General features: G+C 43.6%; 1 protein-coding gene across 2 annotated transcripts in view; it reads left to right on the plus strand.

The window, feature by feature from the left end:
* The window catches only part of LOC137326164 (spermatogenesis-associated protein 7-like), an 82,150-nt gene that overhangs the window by 45,507 nt on the left and 11,126 nt on the right, over positions 1 to 25,517 (plus strand). For both annotated transcript variants that reach the window (XM_067991038.1, XM_067991039.1), the window contains 3 exons: positions 993 to 1,117; positions 15,505 to 15,558; positions 16,023 to 16,100. In XM_067991038.1, coding sequence (XP_067847139.1) covers positions 993 to 1,117; positions 15,505 to 15,558; positions 16,023 to 16,100 — 257 coding nt within the window. The remainder of the gene's footprint in view (positions 1 to 992; positions 1,118 to 15,504; positions 15,559 to 16,022; positions 16,101 to 25,517) is intronic.

A 25,517-nucleotide genomic window follows, 5' to 3' on the forward strand; every position in this document is an offset into this window, starting at 1 on the left:
ACTGCCTGAAAGGGTGGTGGAAGCAGATTCAGTAATAACTTTCAAAAGGGAATTGGATAAATACTTGAAGGGAAAAAAAATTACAGGGCTATGAGGAAAGAGCAGGGGAGTGGCACTAATTGGATAGCTCTTTTAAAGAGCCAGCACAGGTACGTTGAGCTGAATGGCCTCCTTCTTTGCTGCAACATACTATGTTACTATGTTACTATGAATCCTGGGTGTTGCCATTGACTAGAAACTCAACTGGACCAGCCATGTATATGCCATAGCTTCTAGAGCAGGTCAGAGGCTGGGTATTCTGCGGCGAGTGACTCTCCTCCTGACTCCCTAAAGCCTCACCACCGCCTACAAGGCACGTCAGGAGCATGATGTGATACTGTCCAGTTGCATGGATGGGTGCAGCTGCAACAAAACTCAAGAAGTTGGACACCATCCAGGACAAAGCAGTCCAATTGATCGGCAACCCATCCACCACCTTAAACATCCACTCCCTCCACCACCAGCGCACCGTGGCTGTAGTGTGTACTATCTACAGAATGCATTGCAGCAACTCACCAAACCGGTGACCTCCACCACATACAGAAATATCATCACCTCCAAATTCCCCTCCAAGTCACACACCAACCCGACTTGGACATATATCGGCCTTCCTTTATTGTCGCTGGATCAAAATCCTGGAACTCACTACCTAACAGCATTGTGGGATTACCTTCGCCACATGGACTACAGTGGTTCAAGAAGAAGTCTCACCACCACCTTTTAAAGGGCAACTGGGGATGGGTAATAAAAGCTGGCCTTGCTAGGACGCCTGTATCTGCAGAATAAATTTTTTAAAAATGATTTTTATTTTAATCATTACGAACATAGTGAATACATACTAATTTACATAAATTTTACAAGATGAGTACTAACCAATGGAACGGTAAGATGACATTTAGAAATATCATGTTATATTCAGTAGAACTGTAAGATGTGTCCCTTTATTCTGATAGGCAGTTTATAACAAGCAGATATGCTCTGATGAAGAACAAGAGGACAGGGAGGTTTTCCCTCGCAATTTGCATTGTGAAGAGCTACAAGAATGTTTTGAATGCCCTTTTGATTACTCTGTACCAAGGTATGTACACAAATATCCATCTAAATGTCTGTAACATATTAAAGTCTTGTATATAGCGTGTACTTCCTCTAATACTTTACTGTTATCCTCTTTCGTTATGGCTAAGCTGTCACATTTAACCTTCTTACTTTCTTTCCTTTTTCCTTATTTTTTTCTATCTTTCTTTTTCTCTTTTTCTCATTCTCTCTTTTTCTCTTTCTCATTCTTTCGTTCTCTTTCCCACTTTCTCTTTCTCTCTCTTTTTCTTTCTCTTTCTTCTTTCTTTCTCTATTTCCCTTTCTATCTATATAAATTACCTCTGCAACCTCCTAGCTCTAACTTCAAAATAGGTGTCATAGGAACATAGGAACAGGAGTAGGCCATTCAGCCCCTCGAACCTGTTCCACCATTCAATGAGATCATGGCTGATCTGTATCCTAACTCCATCCACCCGCCTTGGCTCCATATCTCTTAATGCCCTTGGCTAGCAAAAATCTATCAATCTCAGGTTTAAAATTATTAATTGAGCTAGCATTTATTGGTTTTTGTGGGAGAGTTTTCCATACTTCTACCACCCTTTGAGTAAAGAAGTGTTTCCTAACTTATCTCCTGAAAGGCCTGGCTCTGACTTTAAGATCATATTCCCTTATCCTAGACTCCCCCATCAGCAGAAAAAAATTCTCTCTATTTACCCTATCAATTCTTTTCAAAATACAAAAAAACTCAATCAAATCCCCCCTTAAAGCCTAGTTTATGTAATCCCTCCTCATAATCTAACCCTTGGAGCCCTGGTAACATTCTGGAGATTCTGCGCTGCACTTCTTCCAAGGCCAATATATCCTTTCTAAGGGGCAGTGCCCAGAACTGTACACAGTTGTGGTCTAACCGGGGCTTTTTATAGCTCCAGCAAAACTTCCCTCGATTGGATGATCCATCTCGACCTCCTCCCGATATCCCCACCATCACAGAAGCCAGTCTTCAGCCAATTCGATTCACTCCACGTGATATCAAGAAACGGCTGAGTGCAGTGGATACAGCAAAGACTATGGGCCCTGACAACATCCCAGCTGTAGTGCTGAAGAATTGTGCTCCAGAACGAGCTTCGCCTCTAGCCAAGCTGTTCCAGTATAGCTATAACACTGGCATCTACCCGATAATGTGGAAATTTGCCCAGGTATGTCCTGTCCACAAAAAGCAGGACAAATCCAATCCGGCCAATTACCGTCCTATCAGTCTACTCTCAATCATCAGCAAAGTAATGGAAGGTGTCGTCGACAGTGCTATCAAGCGGCACTTACTCACCAATAACCTGCTCACCGATGCTCAGTTTGGGTTCGCCAGGACCACTCGGCTCCAGACCTCATTACAGCCTTGGTCCAAACATGGACAAAAGAGCTGAATTCCAGAGGTGAGGTGAGAGTAACTGCCCTTGACATCAAGGCAGCATTTGACCGAGTGTGGCACCAAGGAGCCCTAGTAAAATTGAAGTCAATGGGAATCAGGGGGAAAACTCTCCAGTGGCTGGAGTCATACCTAGCACAAAGGAAGATGGTAGTGGTTGTTGGAGGCCAATCATCTCAGCCTCAGGGCATTGCTGCAGGAGTTCCTCAGGGCAGCGTCCTAGGCCCAACCATCTTCAGCTGCTTCATCAATGACCATCCCTCCATAATAAGGTCAGAAATGGGGATGTTCGCTGATGATTGCACAATATTTAGTTCCATTCGCAACCCCTCAAATAATGAAGCAGTCCGAGCCCGCGTGCAGCAAGACCTGGATAACATCCAGGCTTGGGCTCATAAGTGGCAAGTAACATTCGCGCCAGACAAGTGCCAGGTAATAACCATCTCCAACAAGAGAGAGTCTAACCACCTCCCCTTAACATTCAACGGCATTACCATCGCTGAATCCACCACCATCAACAACCTGGGGGTCACCATTGACCAAAAACCTGGGGGTCACCATGGACCAGCCATATAAATACTGTGGCTACAAGAGCAGGTCAGAGGCTGGGTATTCTGCGGCGAGTGACTCACCTCCTGACTCCCCAAAGCCTTTCCACCATCTACAAGGCACAAGTCAGGAGTGTGATGGAATACTCTCCACTTGCTTGGATGAGTGCAGCTCCAACAACACTCAAGAAGCTCGACACCATCCAGAACAAAGCAGCCCGCTTGATTGGCACCCCATCCACCACCCTAAACATTCACTCCCTTCACCACCGGCGCACAGCGGCTGCAGTGTGTACCATCCACAGGATGCACTCTACCACTTAGAAGGACAAGAGCAGCAGGCACATGGGAACAACACCATCTGCACGTTCCCCTCCAAGTCACACACCATCCCGACTTGGAAATATATCGCCGTTCCTTCATCGTCGCTGGGTCAAAATCCTGGAACTCCCTTCCTAACAGCATTGTGGGAGAACCATCACCATACGGACTGCAGCGGTTCAAGAAGGCGGCTCACCACCACCTTCTCAAGGGCAATTAGGGATGGGCAATAAATGCCGGCCTCGCCAGCGACGCCCACATCCCATGAACGAATAAAAAAAAACTTCCCTTTATATTCTAGCCATCTAGTTATAAAAGGCTAACATTCCATTAGCCTTTTGATTATTCTTTGTACCTGACTACTACATTTTAGTGATCTGTGAACATGGACCCCATAATCTCTTTTCATCATTTTAAAAAATACTCGGATCTCTCCTTTTTTAGTCCAAAATGGATGACCTCACACTTACCTGCATTGAAATCCATCTGCCACAGTTTTGCCCACTCACTTTATCAATGTCTCTTTGTAATTTTATGCTCCCATCTACACTACTTACTATGCCACCAATCTTTGTGTCATCTGCAAACTTGGATATATGGCTCTCTATTGTGTTATCTAAGTCACTAACAGAGAGGTCAATAACCAGGGATCATAGATTTAAAGTGATTGGTAGTAGGATTGGAGGGGAGCTGAGGAAAAAAAAATTCACCCAGAGAGTGGTAGGGGCCTGTAACTCACTGCCTGAAAGGGTGGTAGAGGCAGGAACCCTCATCACATTTAAAAAGTACCTGGATGTGCACCTGAACATAGAAGGACACTTAGAAAATATCAACGGGATTAGGCAAAGTCAACATGGATTTATGAAAGGGAAATCGTGTTTGACAAACCTACTGGAGTTTTTTGAGGATGTAACTGGTAGAATAGATAAGGGAGAACCAGTGGATGGTGGTGTATTTGGATTTTCAGAAGGCCTTTGATAAAGTCCCACATAAGAGGTTAGTGTGCAAATTTAAAGCACATGGGATTGGGGGTAATATACTAGCATGGATTGAAAATTGGTTAACAGACAGGAAACAGAGAATAGGAATAAATGGATCTTTTTCGGGGTGGCAGGCGATGACTAGTGGGCTACTGCAGGGATCAGTGCTTGGGCCCCAGCTATTCATAATATATATCACTGATTTGGATGAGGGAACCAAATGTAATATTTCCAAGTTTGCTGATGATACAAAACTAGGTGGGACTGTGAGTTGTGAGGAGGATGCAAAGAGGCTTCAAGGCGATTTAGACAAGTTAAGTGAGTGGGCAGATACATGGCAGGTGCAGTATAACGTGGATAAATGTGAAGTTATCCACTTAGGAAGGAAAAACAGAAAGGCAGAGTATTATTTAAATGGTGATAGATTGGGAAATGTTGATGTACAAAGGGACCTGGGTGTCCTTGTACACGAGTCACTGAAAGCAAACATGCAGGTGCAGAAAGCAGTTAGGAAGGCAAATGGTATGTTGGCCTTCATTGCAAGAGGATTTGAGTACAGGAGCAAGAATGTCTTACTGCAGTTATACAGGGCCTTGGTGAGACCACACCTCGAGTATTGTGTGCAGTTTTTGTCTCCTTACCTAAGAAGGGATATACTTGCCATAGAGAGAGTGCAACGAAGGTTCACCAGACTGATTCCTGGGATGGCAGGACTGTCGCATGAGGAGAGACTGGGTCGACTAGGCCTGTATTCACTCGAGTTTAGAAGAATGAGAGGCGATCTCATTGAAACGTATAAAATTCTGACAGGACTAGACAGACTGGATGCAGGGAGGATGTTTCCCCTGGCTGGGGGGATCTAGAAAGAGGGGTTACAGTCTCAGGATGCAGGGTGGGACATTTAGGACTGAGATGAGGAGAAATTTCTTCACTCAGAGGATGGTGAGCCTGTGGAATTCTCTGCCACAGAAGGCTGTGGAGGCCAAGTCACTGAATATATTTTAAGAAGGAGATTAGATTGCTAGAAACAGAAGGCATCAAGGGGTATGAGGTGAAAGCGGGAATATGGTATTGACATAGAGGATCAGCCATGGTCATATTGAATGGCGGAACAGGCGTGAAGGGCCGAATGGCCTACTCCTGCTCCTATTTTCTATGTTTCTATGAAGTGCCTTAACCTACAAAGCTACGGAACAAGTGCTGGAAAGTGGGATTAGGCTTGGTAGCTCATTTTCGGCCAGTGCGAATACAATGGTCCGAATGGCCTCCTTCTGTGCCGTAAATTTTCTATGATTCTATCATTCTACGTGGAACCTTATCGAATGCCTTTTGGAAGTCCCTATAAACTACATCCATAGACATTCCCTTGTCTACTACTTTAGTTACTTCCTCAAAAAATTCAATTTATTTCGTTAGACATGACCTACTCTTTATAAAACCATGTTGGCTCTCTGTAATCAGCTCAAATTTCTCTAAGTGCTCAGTCACTCTGTCCTTAATTATAGATTCTAATAACTTACCCACAACAGATGTTAGACTAACTGGTCTAGAATTTCCTGGTTTCTCTCTCTCACCTTTCTTAAATAATAACATTTGCAATTTTCCAATCTGAAGGGACAGTTCTTGAATTGAGAGAGCTTTGGAAGATTATGGCCAAAGCATTTGCAATTTTCTCACCTACTTCCTTTAAAACCCTGGGGTGGAAATCATCAGGTCCTGGAGATTTGTCATCTTTAGTGCCATTATTTTTTCTAATACTCTTTTCTTGCTTACGTTAACTTTAGTGAGTTCCAGTCCTTGATTCATTATTAGTTTCCCTGGACTGTCAGGTATATTATCCTCTTCCTCTACTGTGAAGACTGACACAAAATAATTATTCAACAAGCCTGCCATTTCCTTATTTTCATTTGCAATATTACCTACATCTGTTTTTAAAGGGCCTACACTACCCTTGACCACCCTTTTTCTTCTAATTTAATTGTAAAAACTTTTTGTGTTAATCTTGATATCCCTCATATGTTTCTTTTTGTATTCCCTTTTTGCAGATCTTACTATCTTTTTTTGTCTTCCTTTACTGACTTTATATCTCTCCCAGTTCCCTGGATCTACACTATTCTTTGCACTTTTGTATGCTCTTTCTTTTAGTTTTATGTTATCTCTCACCTCTTTTGTTGACCATGGCTGTTTTATTTGTTAAATAGAGCTCTTGTCCCTCAGGGGTATATACTGGTCCTGTATTAAACTAAATTCGTTTTTGAACACCTCCCACTGTTCATCTGTAGTTTTACCCGATAACAGTTTTGACCAGTTTGCTGTCGTCAGTCTCTGTTAGCTGTACCAAAATCTAGAATCTTAGTAACCCGAGTAACATTTCTCCTTTTCAAACCTAACATTGAATGAGGGATTGAACAGCTGTACTAATTAGAGATAACATAATGACAGTAGAAAAAAGGGACATCACTAACAGAAGGGGTGAAACAGAATCCATATAGGAACATAGGAACAGGAGTAGGCCATTCAGCCCCTCATGCCTGCTCCGCCATTTGATAAGATCATGGCTGATCTGTGATCTAACACCATATACCCTCCTTTGGCCCATATCCCTTAATACCTTTGGTTGCCAAAAAGCTATCTATCTCAGATTTAAATTTAGCAATTGAGCTAGTATCAGTTGCCGTTTGCGGAAGAGAGTTCCAAACTTCTACCACCCTTTGTGTGTAGAAATGTTTTCTAATCTCGCTCCTGAAAGTTCTGGCTCTAATTTTTAGACTGTGCCCCCTACTCCTAAAATCCCCAACCAGTGGAACTAGTTTCTCTCTATCCACCCTATCTGTTCCCCTTAATATCTTATAAACTTCGATCAGATCACCCCTTAACCTTCGAAACTCCAAAGAATACAACCCCAATTTGTGTAATCTCTCCTCGTAACTTAACCCTTGAAATCTGGGTATCATTCTAGTAAACCTACGCTGCACTCCCTCCAAGGCCAATATGTCCTTCCGAAGGTGCGGTGCCCAGAACTGCTCACAGTACTCCAGGTGCGGTCTAACCAGGGTTTTGTATAGCTGCAGCATAACTTCTGCTCCCTTGTACTCCAGTCCTCTAGATATAAAGGCCAGCATTCCATTAGCCTTATTGATTATTTTCTGCACCTGTTCATGACACTTCAATGATCTATGTACCTGTACCCCTAGGTCCCTTTGGACATCCACTGTTTTTAACTTTTTACCAATTAGAAAGTACCCTGTTCTATCCTTTTTTGATCCAAATGGATGACCTCACATTTGTCTACATTGAATTCCATTTGCCACAGTTTTGCCCATTCACCTAATCTATCAATATCGCTTTGTAATTTTATGTTTTCATCTATACTGCTTACAATGCCACCAATCTTTGTGTCATCGGCAAACTTAGATATGAGACTTTCTATGTCTTCATCCAAGTCGTTAATAAATATTGTGAATAATTGAGGCCTCAAGACAGATCCCTGCGGGACTCCACTAGTCACATCCTGCCAATGTGAGTACCTATCCATTATCCCTACTCTCTGTCACCTTTCGCTCAGCCAACTTCCTAACCAAGTCCGTACTTTTCCCTCGATTCCATAGGCTTCTATCTTAGCTAACAGTCTCTTATGTGGGACCTTATCAAATGCCTTCTGGAAGTCCATATAAATGACATCCATTGACGTTCCCCTGTCCACTACTTTAGTCACCTCTTCAAAAAATGCAATCAGGTTTGTCAGGCACGACCTATCTTTCACAAATCCATGCTGGCTCTCTCTGATTAACTGAAAATTCTCAAGGTGTTCAGTCACCCTATCCTTAATTATAGAGTCCAGCATTTTCCCCACAACAGATGTTAGGCTAACAGGTCTATAATGCCCTGGTTTCCCTCTCTCTCCTTTCTTAAAAAGCGGAGTGACATGTGCAATTTTCCAATCTAGAGGGACAGTTCCTGAATCTAGGGAACTTTGAAAGATTTTAGTTAGGGCATCTGCAATATGCTCACCTACTTCCTTTAAAACCCTGGGATGGAAACCATCTGGTCTTGGGGATTTGTCACTCTCTAGTGCTATTATTTTCTTCATTACTGTTGCTTTACTTATGTTAATTTTATCGAGTCCCTGTCCCCGATTCAATATTAGTTTTCTTGGGATTTCCGGCATGCTATCCTCTTTTTCTACTGTAAATACTGACACAAAGTAATTGTTCAACATGTCCACCATTTCCCCATTGTCAATGGCAATATCCCCACTTTCAGTTTTTAAGGGGCCAACACTGCTCCTGACCACCCTCTTTTTCCTAATGTAACTATAAAAGTTCTTCGTATTGGTTTTGATATCCCTTGCAAGTTTCTTTTCATACTCTCTTTTTGTAGCTCTTATCTGTTTTGTGACCCTTTGTTGATCTTTATATCTTTCCCATTGGCCAGGATCTGTGCCATTTTTTGCCTTTTTGTTTGCCCTTTCCTTATGTCTTATACCTCTTTAGTTGTCCATGGCTGTTTTTTTTTGGCAAGTTGGTTTGAAATAAAAGATAAAAAGGGATCAATCACACTAATAGGAGTATACTACAGACCACCTAACAGTGGAAATGAGGTGGAGGAAGAAATATGTAAGCAAATATGTGAAATGAGTAAAGGACATAAAATAATAACCATGGGAGATTTTAACTGCCCCAAATAAACTGGCAAGAAGAGGTAGGTAAAGGAGTACAGGGAATGGAGTTTTTACAATGTGTGCAGGACTCCTTTCTTACCCAGTATGTAAAAAGCCCAACAAGAGAGGCAGCACTGCTGGATCTAATAATGGGAAATTGAACCAGAGCTGATAAGAGAAGTAAACCTTGGGGAACAGCTAGGCAATAGCGATCACAACATAATAAGATTTAAGATAAAGATTGAGAAGGAAATAAGTAAGACAAAGACCAAAGTAATAAATTGGGAAAAAAACTGATTTTAAGGGGATGAGAATGGAACTAGGGAAAATAAATTGGAAAAATTCACTGACAAACAAAGAAATAGATCAGCAATGGGAAACATTTAAAATGATGATCAATAGAGTCCAAGGGAAATATATCCCACTAAAAAGTAAGAACAAACAAGCCAGTAATGATACACCATGGATGAATAAAGTAATAACAGCAAAATTGAAACTAAAGAAAAAGCCATACATTAAGTACATAGACAACGAAGGAGAGGATGACAAAAGGGAAAGGCAAAAGGCTAGGAAAGAAGTTAAAAAAATATTTAGGAAGGCAAAGAAACACTACAAAATTAAATTATCAAGGAATACAAAAAGAAATAGTAAAGTATTCTACAGACACATAAATAACAAAAGCAAAATCAGGATAGGGATAGGGCCATTAAGGATATACACGATAAACTCACAGACAATGTCAGCGAAATGGCAGAAATATTAAATAATTACTTTGCCTCACTATTTACCAGGGAGACTAACATGGCGGGCATGACATTAGAAAAAGAGATCTAAAAAGATATTAAGACATTTAAGATAGCAAGTTTGGAGATAATTGATAAACTAATCAAACTTAGAGAGGATAAAACCCCTGGTCTAGCTAGATTGCATCCACGCATATTAAAAGAAGTTAGGGAAGAGATAGCAGAGGCACTATTACGTATATATAAAAATTCATTAGAACAGGGAATAGTGCCAGGGGACTGGTGGATAGCTAATGTGATTCCTATATTTTAAAAGGGAGATAGAACAAGTCCAGGGAACTATAGACCAGTTGGCTTAACATTAGTGGTAGGAAAGATAATGGAATCCTTACTCAAAGATGTAATAGAAAAACATCTAGAAACCAAAAATATAATAAAGGATAGTCAGCACAGATTGCAAAAGGGAAGGTCATGCTTGACTAACCTTATTGAATTCTTTGAAGAAGTAACAGAAAGGGTAGATAAAGGTAATGCAGTAGATGTAATATATTTGGATTTTCAAAAGGCCTTCTATAAGGTACCGCATAGTAGACTCTTGACTAAGGTCAGAACATGTAGAGTCAGGGGACAAGTAGTAGAATGGATTGGATTGCAAGCTGGCTACAAAACAGAAAACAGAGAGTAGGGTTAAAGGTAGTTACTTATCCAAAAGGTGGGAAGTGGGTTTCCACAAGGATCGGTGCTGGGACCACTGTTGTTCACTATTTACATAAACAATTTGGACTCTGGAATCGGAAGTACAATATCAAAATTTGCGGATGACACCAAATTGGGGGGTATAGTTAATACTGAGGAGGACTGCAAAAAAATACAGGAAGACATTAATAAAGTTGCAGAATGGGCGAGTAATTGGCAAATGAATTTCAATATAGATAAATGGTGGTTAGGATCTGGAATGCACTGCCAGGGTAGGTGGTGGAGGCAGATTCAATCATGGCTTTCGAAAGGGAACTGGATAAGTACTTGAAAGGGCTACGGGGGTAGGACGGGGAGTGGGAGTAGCTGGATTGCTCTTGCGTAGAGGTGGCACGGACTCGATGGACCGAATGGCCTCCTTCCGTGCTGTAACCTTTCTATGATTCTATAAGTGTGAGGTGGTACATTTTGGTAGGAAGAATAAGCAGGCCACATACTCCTTGGAAAATCAGAGTCTAAATGGGGAGAGGAGCAGAGGGATCTGGGGGTACAGATACACAAATCACTAAAAGTAGCAACGCAGGTTAATAAGGCCTTAACAAAAAGCAAAGCAAGGACTGGGGTTCATTTCTAGAGGAATAGAACTGAAAATCAGAGAAGTTATATTAAACTTGTATAGAACGTTGGTTAGACCATACTTGGAGTACTGTGAACAGTTCTAGTCTCCATATTATAAAAAGGATGTAGAGGTACTGGAGAAGGTACAAAAAAGATGTACAAGAATGTTACCAGAACTGAGAGGTTATACCTAGCAGGAAAGATTGAACAGGCTATGGCTCTTTTCTTTAGAAAAGAGAAGACTGAGGAGTAACCTGATAGAGGTCTTTAAGATTTTGTAAGGGTTTGAAAGGGTAGATATAGAGAAGATGTTTCCACTTGCAGGGGAGACCAGAACAAGTGGCCATAAATATGAGATAGCCATTGATAGGGAATTCAGGAGAAACTTCTTTACCCAGAAAGTGGTTAGAATGTGGAACTAGCTACCACAAGGAGTACTTGAGGTGGCTAGCACAGATGCATTTAAGGGAAAGCTAGATAAACACATGAGGGAGAAAGGAATGGAAGGATATGCTGATAGGGTTAAATGAAGTAGGGAGGGAGGAGGTTCATGTGAAGCATAAACACCGCCATGGACCCGTTGGGCCGAATGACCTATTTCTGTGCTGTACATTCTAAGTAATGTAATTCTATGAATTCGATCATATTACAACACTGTTAGGTAAATTTTCCCTTACTATTAGGTTATTAACTAAGGCTGGCTCATTACTCATTACTAAATCTGGTATGGCCTGCCCTCTTGCTGGTTCTAGAACTTATTGCTCCAGAAATCTATCTTGAACACACTCAAGAAATTCATCGACTTTCTTACTTGAGCAATTATGCTCTTCCCAATCTATATGAAAATTGAAATGTCCCATTGAAGGTGGCAGGCAGGTATGAAACTCACAGAGACGCACGTGAACTGGATATCAAGAACAGGAAGACACTGAGGGGGGACGCAAGAGGAGACCAATCTACATTAAGATGTATATACATGAAAACTAGAGACATTAGAAATAAAATGCCGGAACTATAGGCTGTTGTGGCAGGAGGAAGCCAGGTTGTGGTGAGAATGTCGGATACATGGCTCGATCCAAAGGATGGAAATTAATATAACATTCAGGGGTAAAGATTGTTTAGAAAAGACCAAGTCAACAGAAAAAGCAGTGGTGTAGTCACCTGGGAGGTAAAAGAAGTTGATTCTTTGGGAGATAGAAAGCTACAAAATGAACTACTCTGGTTAGATACCTCTGATGCTAAAAAATCCACGGTAACACTAGGGGTATGCTATAGACCACCTGGTCAGCAGAAGGAGAATTTGCTCTATGATAAGATAAGAAGGGTGTGTCAAAGTTATTTTAATAGAATATTTCAACCAACCTAATATAAACTGGGAAAACCCAAGTGGTTTAGAGTCAGAGTTGCTAGATGTAATGCATGACTGTTTCTTGACCAAGTGCATTAAGGAAGCCACAAGAGGCAATACTCATCTTTTTTAATGACTGAGACAGGTTATGGAAATGATAGCACCCTAGGGGATAGCGACAATAGAATGATAAAGTTTTAAGATGATGCGGGAGTCAAAAATACCCAAAACCAGGAGCCAGGTACATAACTTAAAGGACTACATTCAATGGAATGATGGAACCGCTAAAACAAATAAATTGAGGAAGGTTGTTCAACATCACTTCAGCAGAATACAACTGGAATACCTTTACAGGTATAATGCTGAGCATACAGGATAAATACATACCCAAAACCAACAAACTCATTTAAGCTAGCATGATGCTATATGGATCAACAAACAAACTAAACGTGAGATAAAGTGGAAAAATGGCCTTTACAAATATTGCAGGAAGAAAGGGGAAGTGTCTCACTGGGATGAATATAAGAAAATGCAGGAACACGCTAAAAGCATGATCAGAAGGACAGTGAGACTTGGAAAAGAACATAGGAGCTGAGGTTAAGCATAACAGTAAAAAAAATATTTCAATACCACAACTACAAGAGGGCAATCAGGTGAAGTTGGCATGAGGTTATTTGCAACTTTTAACCATGGTGTGAGTAGCAACTCCATGACCATCTGTAAGGAGTACCCACAAGGATAAAGAGCCTAAGTGCAGATGCAGTTTTTCTAGTCAATGATGTGACTGTCGATACTAAGACCTGTACAGGCTGCTCTGACTTTTAACCTTGAGTTTACCAGTTCTTAGCTCAGTCCCCTTCCTGCCAACTTGGCCAAATCTCGAGTTTGACCCCCCTAATTGGAGGTCAGTGAAAACATAAATGAACAGGACTTGATGTGGATAAAATCAGAGTTTATGTACAATTAGAGACTTTGTAGATTGGAGTTTTGAAGGAGGCAGAGGACAAGTTGAATCTGAAGATGACAAAGATGTACATGAGGGTTTGGTGTATTGAGTTTGGGGAAGGAACTGACATGGGTAATATTTCATAGATGGAAGTATACAGTTATGGTGATGAACTGGATATGAAATTTGAAGTTCAGCCAGGAATCAAGCAGGCCACTGAGGTTGTGAACTGTCTGTTTGAGCCTAAGAAAGCATCCAGGAAGAGGTTTGGGATCAAGACAAAGTCAAGAGCTTCTGGTGGGAACTGAACAGAATAGCTTGAAGCTGAGTTAGTGTTTTACTGTAATTATTGCCAACGATCAACTTTACTTTTAATGGAAGGTATCAGTACTCTTCCTAGATCACACAGCTGCCTCCCAGGCAAACAACTAAAGGTTGGCTCAGATTGAGAGCTGTTTCACAATCACAATCAGCAGACTGCCCAGTGTGCCAATTTTCTTAAGGAGACAGTGTCCAAGCGGTTTCCCCTGTGAGATGATAGATATCCCTATGTGTATGTGGAAGTTAAATTTTCAAAGAATGTGGAAAACACTACTGTGGGAAGTAATCAACTGTTATGTCTATCTGCTGAAGATTTTTTTTACCTGTGTTAAATCTCATTTAGATAAAGTCATTATTTTATACTTAATACTTCCATTAATATTTTGGAGATTTAGTGCATCTTTACGCATAAATATTCCATTCCTCCCAGATAAGAATTACATAGAATCTACAGCAGAGAAACAGGCTGTTTGGCCCAACTGGTCTATGCCAGCGTTTATACTCCACACAAACCTTTTCCCACTCTAAAACCTCTTCCCACTCTGCCTGCATATCCCTCTATTGCCTTCTCCCTCATGTATGCATCAAGCCTTCCCTTAAATATATCAATGCTATCTGCTTGAACCACTCCATGTGGCAGAGACCCACATTCTCACCACACTCTGTGTAAAGAAATGCCTCCTAAATTCTTTATTTGATCGGTAAGTAACTATCATATATTTATGTCCCTTTGTTCTGGACTCACCCACAAGTGGAAACAGTTTCTCCATGTCCACCCCATCAAACCTTTTCATAATTCTAAAGACCTCTATCAGGTCTCTTCTTAGTCTTTTTTCCAGAGAGAAAAGCCCTAGCCTGCTCAGTCCTTCAGAATAGTTGTATCCTCCAGTTCTTTTTAAGCAGATATTTTAAGACAATTCAATTAATCCTCTAATTCATTTCCAAAGGAATGCACTATTTCATTAGGAATAAAAAATGCTGCTACAAACAGTAATTGTATTTAAATTAAGCACCCATCAACTGGAGTTTGGCAGTGATTGTAACAAATTGATAAATAGAGCTACATTAGTTACAAAGCCAAACCAAAGTTTTGAAGTAAAAAAATTGAGGCATATTAATAACTATTAATGCACTTTTGCCGATGAAATACTGCTACCATTATTTTCATTTTCATCTCCAAAATAGCTCTTTGAACAATTTATCTTATTTATACTTAAAACTATATTTTAGTAAACAGCTTTAGTAGCAAGAATGTACCATCAAATCTTGAATTAAGTGGCAAATAGATCTCTAGCAATAATTACAAAAAACAAACTTGAGTTTTCTGACCCAATTTGAAATATTTCCAAATAATAATCTTAATTATACTGTATTAATTCACATATACGCTGCACTTTTTAAAAGTAAAAATCACAAGTTAATTTTTTTAATGTAGTTTAGGAGACACCAATATTTGGATGCGGCCTATATGCAATGGTAATTTAATGCACATCAATACAGTAGAAAGAAAGTGCCATTTATATAAAGCGTGGTCAGAAGGATTGTTGCTACGATTTCAGTAAAATATAATGGTGGATGACACTGCTTGGGTGAAGGTAGACACCTGGCATGTTAAATACTTTAAATTTTGTAAGAGCGGGTCTTCACAATAACCATGAATAAAAAGAGAACTGAAGTTGATGCAATAAAGAAATGTTACAAGTGGCTATAGCTCAAAATATCTTAAGCAAGGAGTCATCTAATTTTCCTGGTTACTTGGTTCACCTTGACATCTGATACTTAAAGTGTAACCACTATTTTCTTCTATTCAAACCAACTGTTTTCAGGTTATCCTCATCGAATGGAACCAAGTCACCAATTATGAGAAAAGTTAAGGCCGAGTAAGTACAGTGCTTGATTTGATTATAGCTATTGTTTATGGCAAAGCTTTTCAAATTGGGGTCCCATGGAGTCCTTGAGTTCATCTGATTCTCTGTCCATCTGTGGTCAGATTTCTGAATTTTTCTATATTTGCTGACTTTACTAATGTCATGTACCCTGTAATGATGACAGTGTTTGCCTTAGGGTAGTTAACACTACCTTTTGGAACATATAAACATTTGAAAAAGTAAAGCTGTGCCAGTTTTCTAGCAAAGCTAAAAGTTTGTAGGTAATGTTAATGGGAAATATGTACCAAAAACAATATATCCTGGTCTCAGTGGCAAACCCCAAAACCTCAGCCCACTCACATTTTCGGAGGTTGGGTTGATAAGGTTCAGATTGGCTCCTATTTTCTTCCAAGTCCCAAATACAACAACAGCTTGTAATTACAGATTATTTATTTCTAATGTGCATTTCTCTACAGAGAGGAGGAATTGAAGTATCTTGAGTTCATCTCTGATGTTACCAGTGAAATATTGACTCGAGGATTATTTTCAAACAGGTACCAATTTACTTTCTACAGTCCATCATTAGGCTAACCTGTAGGTTCACTCTTTACCAAGAGACCATGGGGAGAATTTTAACCCCCAACAACAGGTGACCACTTCCGGTTTTAACAGGCGCATTTGGGTGCGTTCGAATAACCTGCTTGCTGGAGGCGAGTCGCATGTTATCATTTGAAGAGATTTCACCAGGGATTTAAAATTAATGCCTCCAGCACGGGTTTCCCAAGGTTCATCAGTGAAACGGAAGTGAGAATGAGTGGCACTTCATGGGGTTGTTTAAACTTCTGATTCCACGATATGAATAAAGGCTCAGTGCTTACAATTGCTTTCTTAGTTACCTTTGGCAAACATTTTGCTAAGAGTTATTGTGGTGAGACACGTGTTGTAGAAGTTTGGAGGCTTTCAAACAGACAACATTAGGATGGGGGGGCTCCATGGGTGCTTTCGATTGGAATTTGGATGAGAAGACAATTACCATCCATAGCAGCAATGTCGTGCTGTGATGGGAGCTGCAGGTGCACAAGAGAGAAGAGAACAGAGTGGAGCCTTGGTCCAAACATGGACAAAAGAGCTGAATTCCAGAGGTGAGGTGAGAGTGACTGCCCTTGACATCAAGGCAGCATTTGACCGAGTGTGGCACCAAGGAGCCCTAGTAAAATTGAAGTCAATGGGAATCAGGGGGAAAACTCTCCAGTGGCTGGAGTCATACCTAGCACAAAGGAAGATGGTAGTGGTTGTTGGAGGCCAATCATCTCAGCCCCAGGGCATTGCTGCAGGAGTTCCTCAGGGCAGTGTCCTAGGCCCAACCATCTTCAGCTGCTTCATCAATGACCTTCCCTCCATCATAAGGTCAGAAATGGGGATGTTCGCTGATGACTGCACAGTGTTCAGTTCCATTCGCAACCCCTCAGATAATGAAGCAGTCCGAGCCCGCATGCAGCAAGACCTGGACAACATCCAGGCTTGGGCTCATAAGTGGCAAGTAACATTCGCGCCAGATAAGTGCCAGGCAATGACCATCTCCAACAAGAGAGTCGAACCACCTCCCCTTGACATTCAACGGCATTACCATCGCCGAATCCCCCACCATCAACATCCTGGGGGTCACCATTGACCAGAAACTTAACTGGACCAGCCATATAAATACTGTGGCTACGAGAGCAGGTCAGAGGCTGGGTATTCTGCGGCGAGTGACTCACCTCCTGACTCCCCAAAGCCTTTCCACCATCTACAAGGCACAAGTCAGGAGTGTGATGGAATACTCTCCACTTGCCTGGATGAGTGCAGCTCCAACAACACTCAAGAAGCTCGACACCATCCAAGATAAAGCAGCCCGCTTGATTGGCACCCCATCCACCACCCTAAACATTCACTCCCTTCACCACCGGCGCACTGTGGCTGCAGTGTGCACCATCCACAGGATGCACTGCAGCAACTCGCCAAGGCTTCTTCGACAGCACCTCCCAAACCCGCGACCTCTACCACCTAGAAGGACAAGAGCAGCAGGCATGTGGGAACAACACCACCTGCACGTTCCCCTCCAAGTCACACACCATCCCGACTTGGAAATATATCGCCGTTCCTTCATTGTCGCTGGGTCAAAATCCTGGAACTCCCTTCCTAACAGCACTGTGGGAGAACCGTCACCACACGGACTGCAGCGGTTCAAGAAGGCGGCTCACCACCACCTTCTCGAGGGCAATTAGGGATGGGCAATAAATGCCGGCATTGCCAGCGACGCCCACATCCCGTGAACGAATTTAAAAAAAGATCAGCAGAGAGGAGAACAGAGTAGAGAACAGCAGAGAGGAGAACAACGAGGGGCCGTGGTTGCATGAGGCACTACCCACAAGACAGGGTGTATAAAACAGAGGGTCAGCTTCCTTGACCTATCTGAAGAGCAGTGCCTCTGCAGGCTCAGATTGACATGGCAGGTGGTCAGACATCTGCAGCCTCCTAAAAGAAGACCTGGTGGTTAAGCATTGCCAGTCACTGTCAAAGTCACCACCACCCTCAATTTCTTTGCCTCTGGCTCCTTCTAAGGTGCCACCGGAGACGTGTCGAGGGTCTCTCAGTTGGCTGCACGTGAACATATAAGGCAGATCACAGATGGGTTGTTTTCCAGGGTGTCTACTTACGTCAACTTCCCCTGCGACAACAATAACCAGAATGAACGGGCAGTCAGACTCGCCCCTCTGACTGTCTTCCCACTTGTACAGGGTGCCATCGATTGCACACACGTGGCAATCCGAGGACCACCAGAGCAAACAGCAGTATTTATCAACCGTAAGGGATTTCATTCCATCAGTGTACAGCTGGTGTGCAACCATAAGAAAAGGTTCATGCAGGTATATGCCAGAATCCCTGGGAGCTGTCTTGATGCTTTTGTACTACGGCAGTCCAACATCCCAGACCTCTTCATACCAGGAAACAGACTTAAGGGATGGCTCGTAGGAGACAAAGGATACACCTGTGAGGAACCCCACCAATCTGGTGCAAGAGCACTACACAAGAGCCACATGACCACCAGATGTGTCATCGAGCAAGCCGTTGGCATGTTGAAATTGCACATCAGGTGTATAGACAGGTCTGGAGGTGCCCTTCAATACTCGCCAGCGAGGGTCTCCAGAATCATAGTGGTATGCTGCGTTCTACACATTGCGCAGCAGCAAGGATTAGAGGTGGAGTATGACCAAGGCACTCATCAACCATCTTCTGATGACAAGATCATTGACGAAGAGGAGGAGGAGGAGCAATATGAAGATGGAGCACCCATCGCAAGACCAGCCTCGTACATTGCTGCTCAGGATGCCCTCACAGCTCGAAGGTTCAGTTAGTTAGTCAGACTGGAAAAAATAAAAAAATGAAACCCCCCATCGCACTACCCACCCCCACCCCTTTGCACCAAACAGTCCTTAAACCAAGCATACACCCATTGCACATTCCCCAATGAGTCCTATCATGTATTCACACTCATCATGAAACAACTAAAAGGGCGAGCTGGCACTTGGCACGCAATATTGGACAAGACGAGAAAGTGTTGCAAATCATTAAATTTTGTGTGCCGTTATAAAAATAAACTTCACGACATTTTGTCAAACACCCATGTGCATACCCTTGGTGAATTACAATTGCTTTCTCTTACATTTCCTACTGCTTCTGTCTGGTGCATCCCTGTGCCTTCAGCAGAGTTAAAGGCAGGCTGCTCAGATCCCAGCTCTGACTGCTGATATGCTTTTGGCCTACGACCACTGGGTTTTGGAGCCTTTGAGGGCCCTGCCAAAGACTGCTCCACCTGCATCTGTGCAGGGGCGGATTTGGCCATCGAGAAACGAGGCAGCACGTCAGGAAGTAATGGGTAGGGTGGATAAAGGGGGACCAATGGATGCAGTATGTTTGGATTTCCAAAAGACGTTCGATAAGGTGCCACATTACTGCACAAGATAAGAGCTCATGGTGTTGGGGGTAATATACTGGCATGGATAGAGGATTGGCTAACTAACAGAAAACAAAGAGTCGGGATAAAAGGGTCATTTTCAAAATGGCAATCTGTAACTAGTGGAGTGCCGCAGGGATCAGTGCTGGGGCCTCAACTATTTACAGTATATACCAATGACTTGGATGAAGGAACAGAGTGTATTGTGGCCAAATTTGCTGATGATACAAAGATAGGTGGAAAAGCAAGTTGCAAGGAGGACACAAAGTGCAAACGGATATTGGCAGGTTAAGCAAATGGACAAAAGTTTGGCAGATGTAATATAATGTGGGAAAATATGAAGTGGTCCGCTTTGGTAGGAAAAATAAAAAAGCAAAATATTATTTGAATGGAGAAATACTACAAAATGCTGCGGTACAGAGGGATCTGGGTGTCCTCGTACATGAAATACAAAAAGTCAACATACAGGTGCAGCAGATAATCCGGAAGGCAAATTGAATATTGGCCTTTATTTCTAGGGGGATGGAGTATAAAAGCAGGGAAGTCATGCTACAACTGTACAGGGTGCTGGTGAGACCACACCTGGAGTACGGCGTACAGTTCCAGTGCCCTTATTTAAGGAAGGATATACTTGCGTTGGAAGCAGTTCAGAGAAGGTTCACTAGGTTGATTCCGGGTATGGAAGGGTTGTCTTATGAGGAAAGATTGAACAGGTTGGGTCTATACTCATTGGAGTTTAGAAGAATGAGAGGAGAGCGTATTGAAACAAATAAGATTCTGATGGGACTCGATAGGGTAGATGCTGTGAGGTTGTTACCCCTCATGGGGGAATCCAAGATTAGGGGGCATAGTCTCAGAATAAGGGGTCACCCGTTTAAGACGGAAATGAGGAGGAATTTCTTCTCCCAGAGGGTCGTGAATCTTTGGAATTCTTTACCCCAAAAAGCTGTGGAGGCTGTCATTGAATACATTCAAGGCTGAGTTAAACAAATTATTGATCAGGTAGGGAGTCAGAGGATATGGCAAAAAGGCGGGAAAGTGGAGTTGAGGTAAATATCAGATCAGCCATGATCACATTAAATGGCGGAGCAGGCTCAACGGGCCAAATGGCCTAATTCTACTCCTATCACTTATGGTCTTATGGGTACTGGCTGAGCTGGGGGTGGGCAACGGGTGAGACGTGGGAGCACTTTGAGTGGAGTTCCCACCTCCATGTCCCCTTTCGCTGTCATCCCTCTCCTGGGCCAGCGCCTCATCACTCCTACCACTCTGCTGGTGAGAACCTTGGTGCAGATCAGTGACGTGTTGTAAGGCCGTGGATAAGGTATCTGTCATCCTGTTTAAGGCAGCAGATATCTCCTGCATGGTCGTGGTCATGGCCAGCATAGACTCATTTGAGGGCCGTACTTGAAGCTCCACAGAGGCGGCTGCTCTCTCCATGGCAGACATTCTCGCAATTACCTGTGACACCGATCCACTAATGTTGGAGCTGGACTCCTCCATCCTCTCTATCGTGGACAGTGTACATGGCATGTCTGCCTGTACCTCGCAAATTTTCTGCTGTCCCTCTATCATTCTCATCTTAAACTATGGCCTCCGGAATTCAGCATCTGTGTCCAGCTGAGCAGAGCTTGGAGAGGAGTGCGGACTCTTCACAGCTGCCCCTGCCACCAATGTCTGCTTGTGCACACTTGTGAGTGGTGAATCATCAGGTGAAAACCCAACTAACTGTCTAACTGGGCCCACCAAAGTGCGAGTATTTGCTCTGGTGCATGTCTGAATCTCCTGTGATGGTGCACTCTCAGAAGGAATGAGCTCCTTTGAGGAATCGTCATCAGGCATGTCCACGGACTTTTGCTCTACACATGAAGGCCCTGGAAGACAGAAAAAACGGATATGAATTAGTCCTGGCAAAGTAACAATCTTGCCAATCAGCATACTTTAGGCTTCTCATAGTTAAGTCATTGATGAAATAAATGTGTGTCAAAGATATTTTTAATTCTGTCACCAAGGGGGAAATTTTAACCCCCAAGAACGGGTGGGAGGTGAAAATACCAGTTTTTGTAATCACGACTGCAACCCGGCTCCAATGCGCCCACTTCTGGGTTTAATGTGGGCGTGTTTGGGTATGTGCGCGCAGCCGATTCGCGTATATCGCATCTCCAATTATTGCCGGCGGGCGGATTGTTAGTGGAGTAATTTACCTAGGTGAGATACTTGAGGTAGACTCTTTTTAATTGATTTTGAAACTGATTCCAATTTAACGTCTCCAGCATGGGTTTCGCGGGGCTTCTGAATCTCGCCAGTGAAACAGAGGCGAGATTCAGCTGCAGTTAATTTGGGTTTTTAAAACCTGTGATTGCCCCATCTGAATAAAAGGTCAGTTATTGCAGCTAGTCACTCATTTCTCTCAGGCACACGTTTGGCTGAGAGTTCTTGCGATGAGATATCACAAGAGGACTTTGGAGCCTTTCAAACTGACAAGATCAGGATGGGGGGGGGCGCAATGGATATATTCGAGAGAACATCTGAGGAAGTGGAAAATGACCATCCACGGCAGCCACTTCATGCCGTGTTGAGATCTGCAGGTGCACAAGAGAGAGGTCCACAACAAAGGTCTGAAGAACAGCAAGGAAGGGAAGCAACAGAGGGGCTGAGGACACAAGAGGCACGTGAGAGGCAGAGGCTGAGCTTCCTGGACCTCTCCGAGCAGCAGTGCCCATGCAGGCTCAGATTGAGTCGGCAGGTGGTCGCAGACTTCTGGGGCAGAATTTTGACTTTGATCCGGGAAGAGAGCAGGGGAAGATTTTTGGGTGCGAAACCCGGAAGGTAAGTTGGCGGGTCCCAATCGTTCCGGGCTTTGATTGAAAGGCTGGCCAGCTATTGGGCAGGAAGGCCTGTAGCAGCAGGCTGCAGCCGGGCATCGGAGGAAGGGAGAGATCATAGGCCGGGGAGAAGATGGGATAGGCCAGGGAGAAAATTGAAGGGCCGGGGAAAAGATTGGATGGGCCGGGACTTGGAGATTGGAGGATGCTGGAGGTCGGGTGAAGAGTCGGGGGTAGGTGGGGGTCCACCATCAAGGTTGGGGGGCAGCCGATCGCAGGGGTCCTGTGGGTCAGGTGAGCTTGTTGGGCCTGGATGAAGCACTCCTGCTCCTCCAGGCCCACAAGCAGTGCAATAAAGGCCTCACCTCATGGATCCAGCCCTCCCTGCTTGCTTTCACCCGACGTGAATCGGAAGTGATAGGAAACCTGAGCAGGTAAGCTTAAATTCGTATTAATTTTCCAGTACACAAAATATTAAGTACCTCAAGTATCTAGTGCTGATGGGGAAGGTTTAAACTAGAATGGTAGGGGGATGGGAACCTGAGCAGGGAGGCAGAGGAGGGAGAAACAAGGATAGAAACAAAAGACAGAAAGGGAAGAAGCAATAGTGGAAGGCAGAGAAAACAAGGGCAAAAAACAAATAGGGCCATAGTGCAAAATAAAACTAAAATGACTAGCAATCTTAAAAAGACAAGTCTAAAGTCATTGTGTCTTAATGCGCAGAGCATTCGCAATAAACTAGAAGTAAAGGGAATTAGGGGTTACGGGGAGCGGGCAGGAAATTGGACATGAATTTAGATTTGATGTTAGGATCAGCCATGATCTTATTGAATGGCAGAGCAGGCTCGAGGGGCCGATTGGCCTACTCCTGCTCCTATTTCTTATGTTCTTATGAATTAACAGCGCAGATAGATATTAACGGTTATGATATAGTTGCAATAAATGCTGGCCTCGCCAGTGACGTCCACAATCCATGAACAAATACAAAAAAAGAGAGACATTGAGATGCTCAGGCCAACTGGCATAACCACCACTACCACCAACTACCGCACTCCCCCCACCCCCCCCATCTTTTGCACAAAACAGTCCTTCAACCGCGCATACACCCATTTCACATCCGCTCAGTGGGTTTTTTTTTATTCGTCCATGGGATGTGGGCATCCATTTGGCCAGCATTTATTGCCCATCCCTAATTACCCTTTAGAAGGTGGTGGTGAGCCACCTTCTTGAACCGCTGCAGTCCCTGTGGTGAAGGTTCTCCCACCGTGCTGTTAGGTAGGGAGTTCAAGGATTTTGACCCAACGACGATGAAGGAACGGCGATATATTTCCAAGTTGGGGTGGTGTGTGACTTGGAGGGGAACGTGCAGGTGGTGTTGTTCCCATGTACCTGCTGCTCTTGTCCTTCTAGATGGTAGAGGTCACGGGTTAGGGAGGTGCTGTCAAAGAAGCCTTGGCGAGTTGCTGCAGTGCATCTTGTGGATGGTACACACTGCAGCCACGGTGCGCCGGTGGTGAAGGGAGTAAATGTTTAGGATGGTGGATGGGGTGCCAATCAAGCGGGCTGCTTTGTCCTGGATGGTGTCGAGCTTCTTGAGTGTTGTTTGAGCTGCACTCATCCAGGCAAGTGGAGAGTATTCCATCATACTCCTGACTTGTGCCTTGTAGATGGTGGAAAGGCTTTGGGGAGTCAGGAGGTGAGTTGCTTGCTGCAGAATACCTAGCCTCTGACCTATTCTTGTAGCCACAGTATTTATGTGGCTGGTCCAGTTAAGTTTCTGGTCAATGGTGACCCCCAGGATGTTGGTGGTGGAGGATTCGGTGATGGTAATGCCAATGAATGTCATGGGGAGGTACCATCATGTATTGGCATTCATCATCCACAGGATGCACTGCAGCAACTCGCCAAGGCTTCTTCGACAGCTCCTCCCAAACCTTCCGACCTCTACCACCTAGAAGGACAAGATCAGCAGGCACATGGGAACAACACCACCTGCACATTCCCCTCCAAGTCACGCATCATCCCGACTTGGAAATATATCGCCGTTCCTTCATTGTCGCTGGGTCAAAATCCTGGAACTCCCTTCCTAGCAGCACTGTGGGAGAACCATCACCACACGGACTGCAGCGGTTCAAGAAGGCAGCTCACCACCACCTTCTCAAGGGCAATTAGGGTTGGGCAATAAATGCCGGCCTCGCCAGCGGCGCCCACATCCCATGAACGAATAAAAAAAATCATGAAGCAAATGAAAGGGCAATTTAACTTGGGATGCAATAATGGCGAAGAAGTGGAGGTGGTGCTAACCAATACATTTAATATGCTAATATAAAATAAAGGAAACTTAACACAACATTTCTTTAAACACCCTTGTCCATACCCTTGGTGAAGTACAATTGCTTGAACTTACACTTCCTACCGCTTCTACGTGGTGCATCCCCTGTGGCTTCAGCAGAGTTAGTGGAAGGCTGCTCAGATCCCTGCTCTAACTGCTGAGCTCCTTTTGGCCTACGATCTCTGGGTTTCGGAGCCCGTGAGGGTACCGCCAAAGAATGCTCCACCTGCACCTGTGCAGGGTCAGTCTCAGCCATCGGGACACGAGGCAGAATTTTGGGTGCTGGTTGAGGTGGGGGTGGTGGCAATGGGTGATACATGGGAGCTCTTTGAGTGGAGTTCCCACTCCCATGTCCCCTTTCGCCTTCATCCCTCTCCCAGGCCAGCGCCACATCACTCCCACCACTCTGCTGGACAGCAACTTGGTGCACATCTGTGATGCATTGTAAGACCACGGATAAGGTATCTGTCTTAAGGATGCTGGCTTCCAAAATATGCACGGCCGTGGTCATAGCCTGCATTGACTCACTTGTCAATTGTGAATCACCAGGTGAAAACCCAACTAACTGTCTAACTGGACCCACCGAAGTGCCAATATCTGCATTGGTGCATGGCTGTATGTCCTGTGACGGTGCACCCTCAGAAGGAATTAGGTCCTCTGAGGAATCGATGTCATCCATCTCCGCACATTCTTCTTCTACACATGAAGGAACCGGAAGACAACATAAAGCGATATGAATTAGTTATGGCAAAGTGACAACTTGCCAATCACCATACCCAGGTTTCTCATTGTTCAGTCATGGATGAAATAAAGTCATCAC

Source organism: Heptranchias perlo, chromosome 10 (assembly GCF_035084215.1).
Source record: "Heptranchias perlo isolate sHepPer1 chromosome 10, sHepPer1.hap1, whole genome shotgun sequence".
In the NCBI taxonomy this organism is placed as follows: domain Eukaryota; kingdom Metazoa; phylum Chordata; class Chondrichthyes; order Hexanchiformes; family Hexanchidae; genus Heptranchias; species Heptranchias perlo.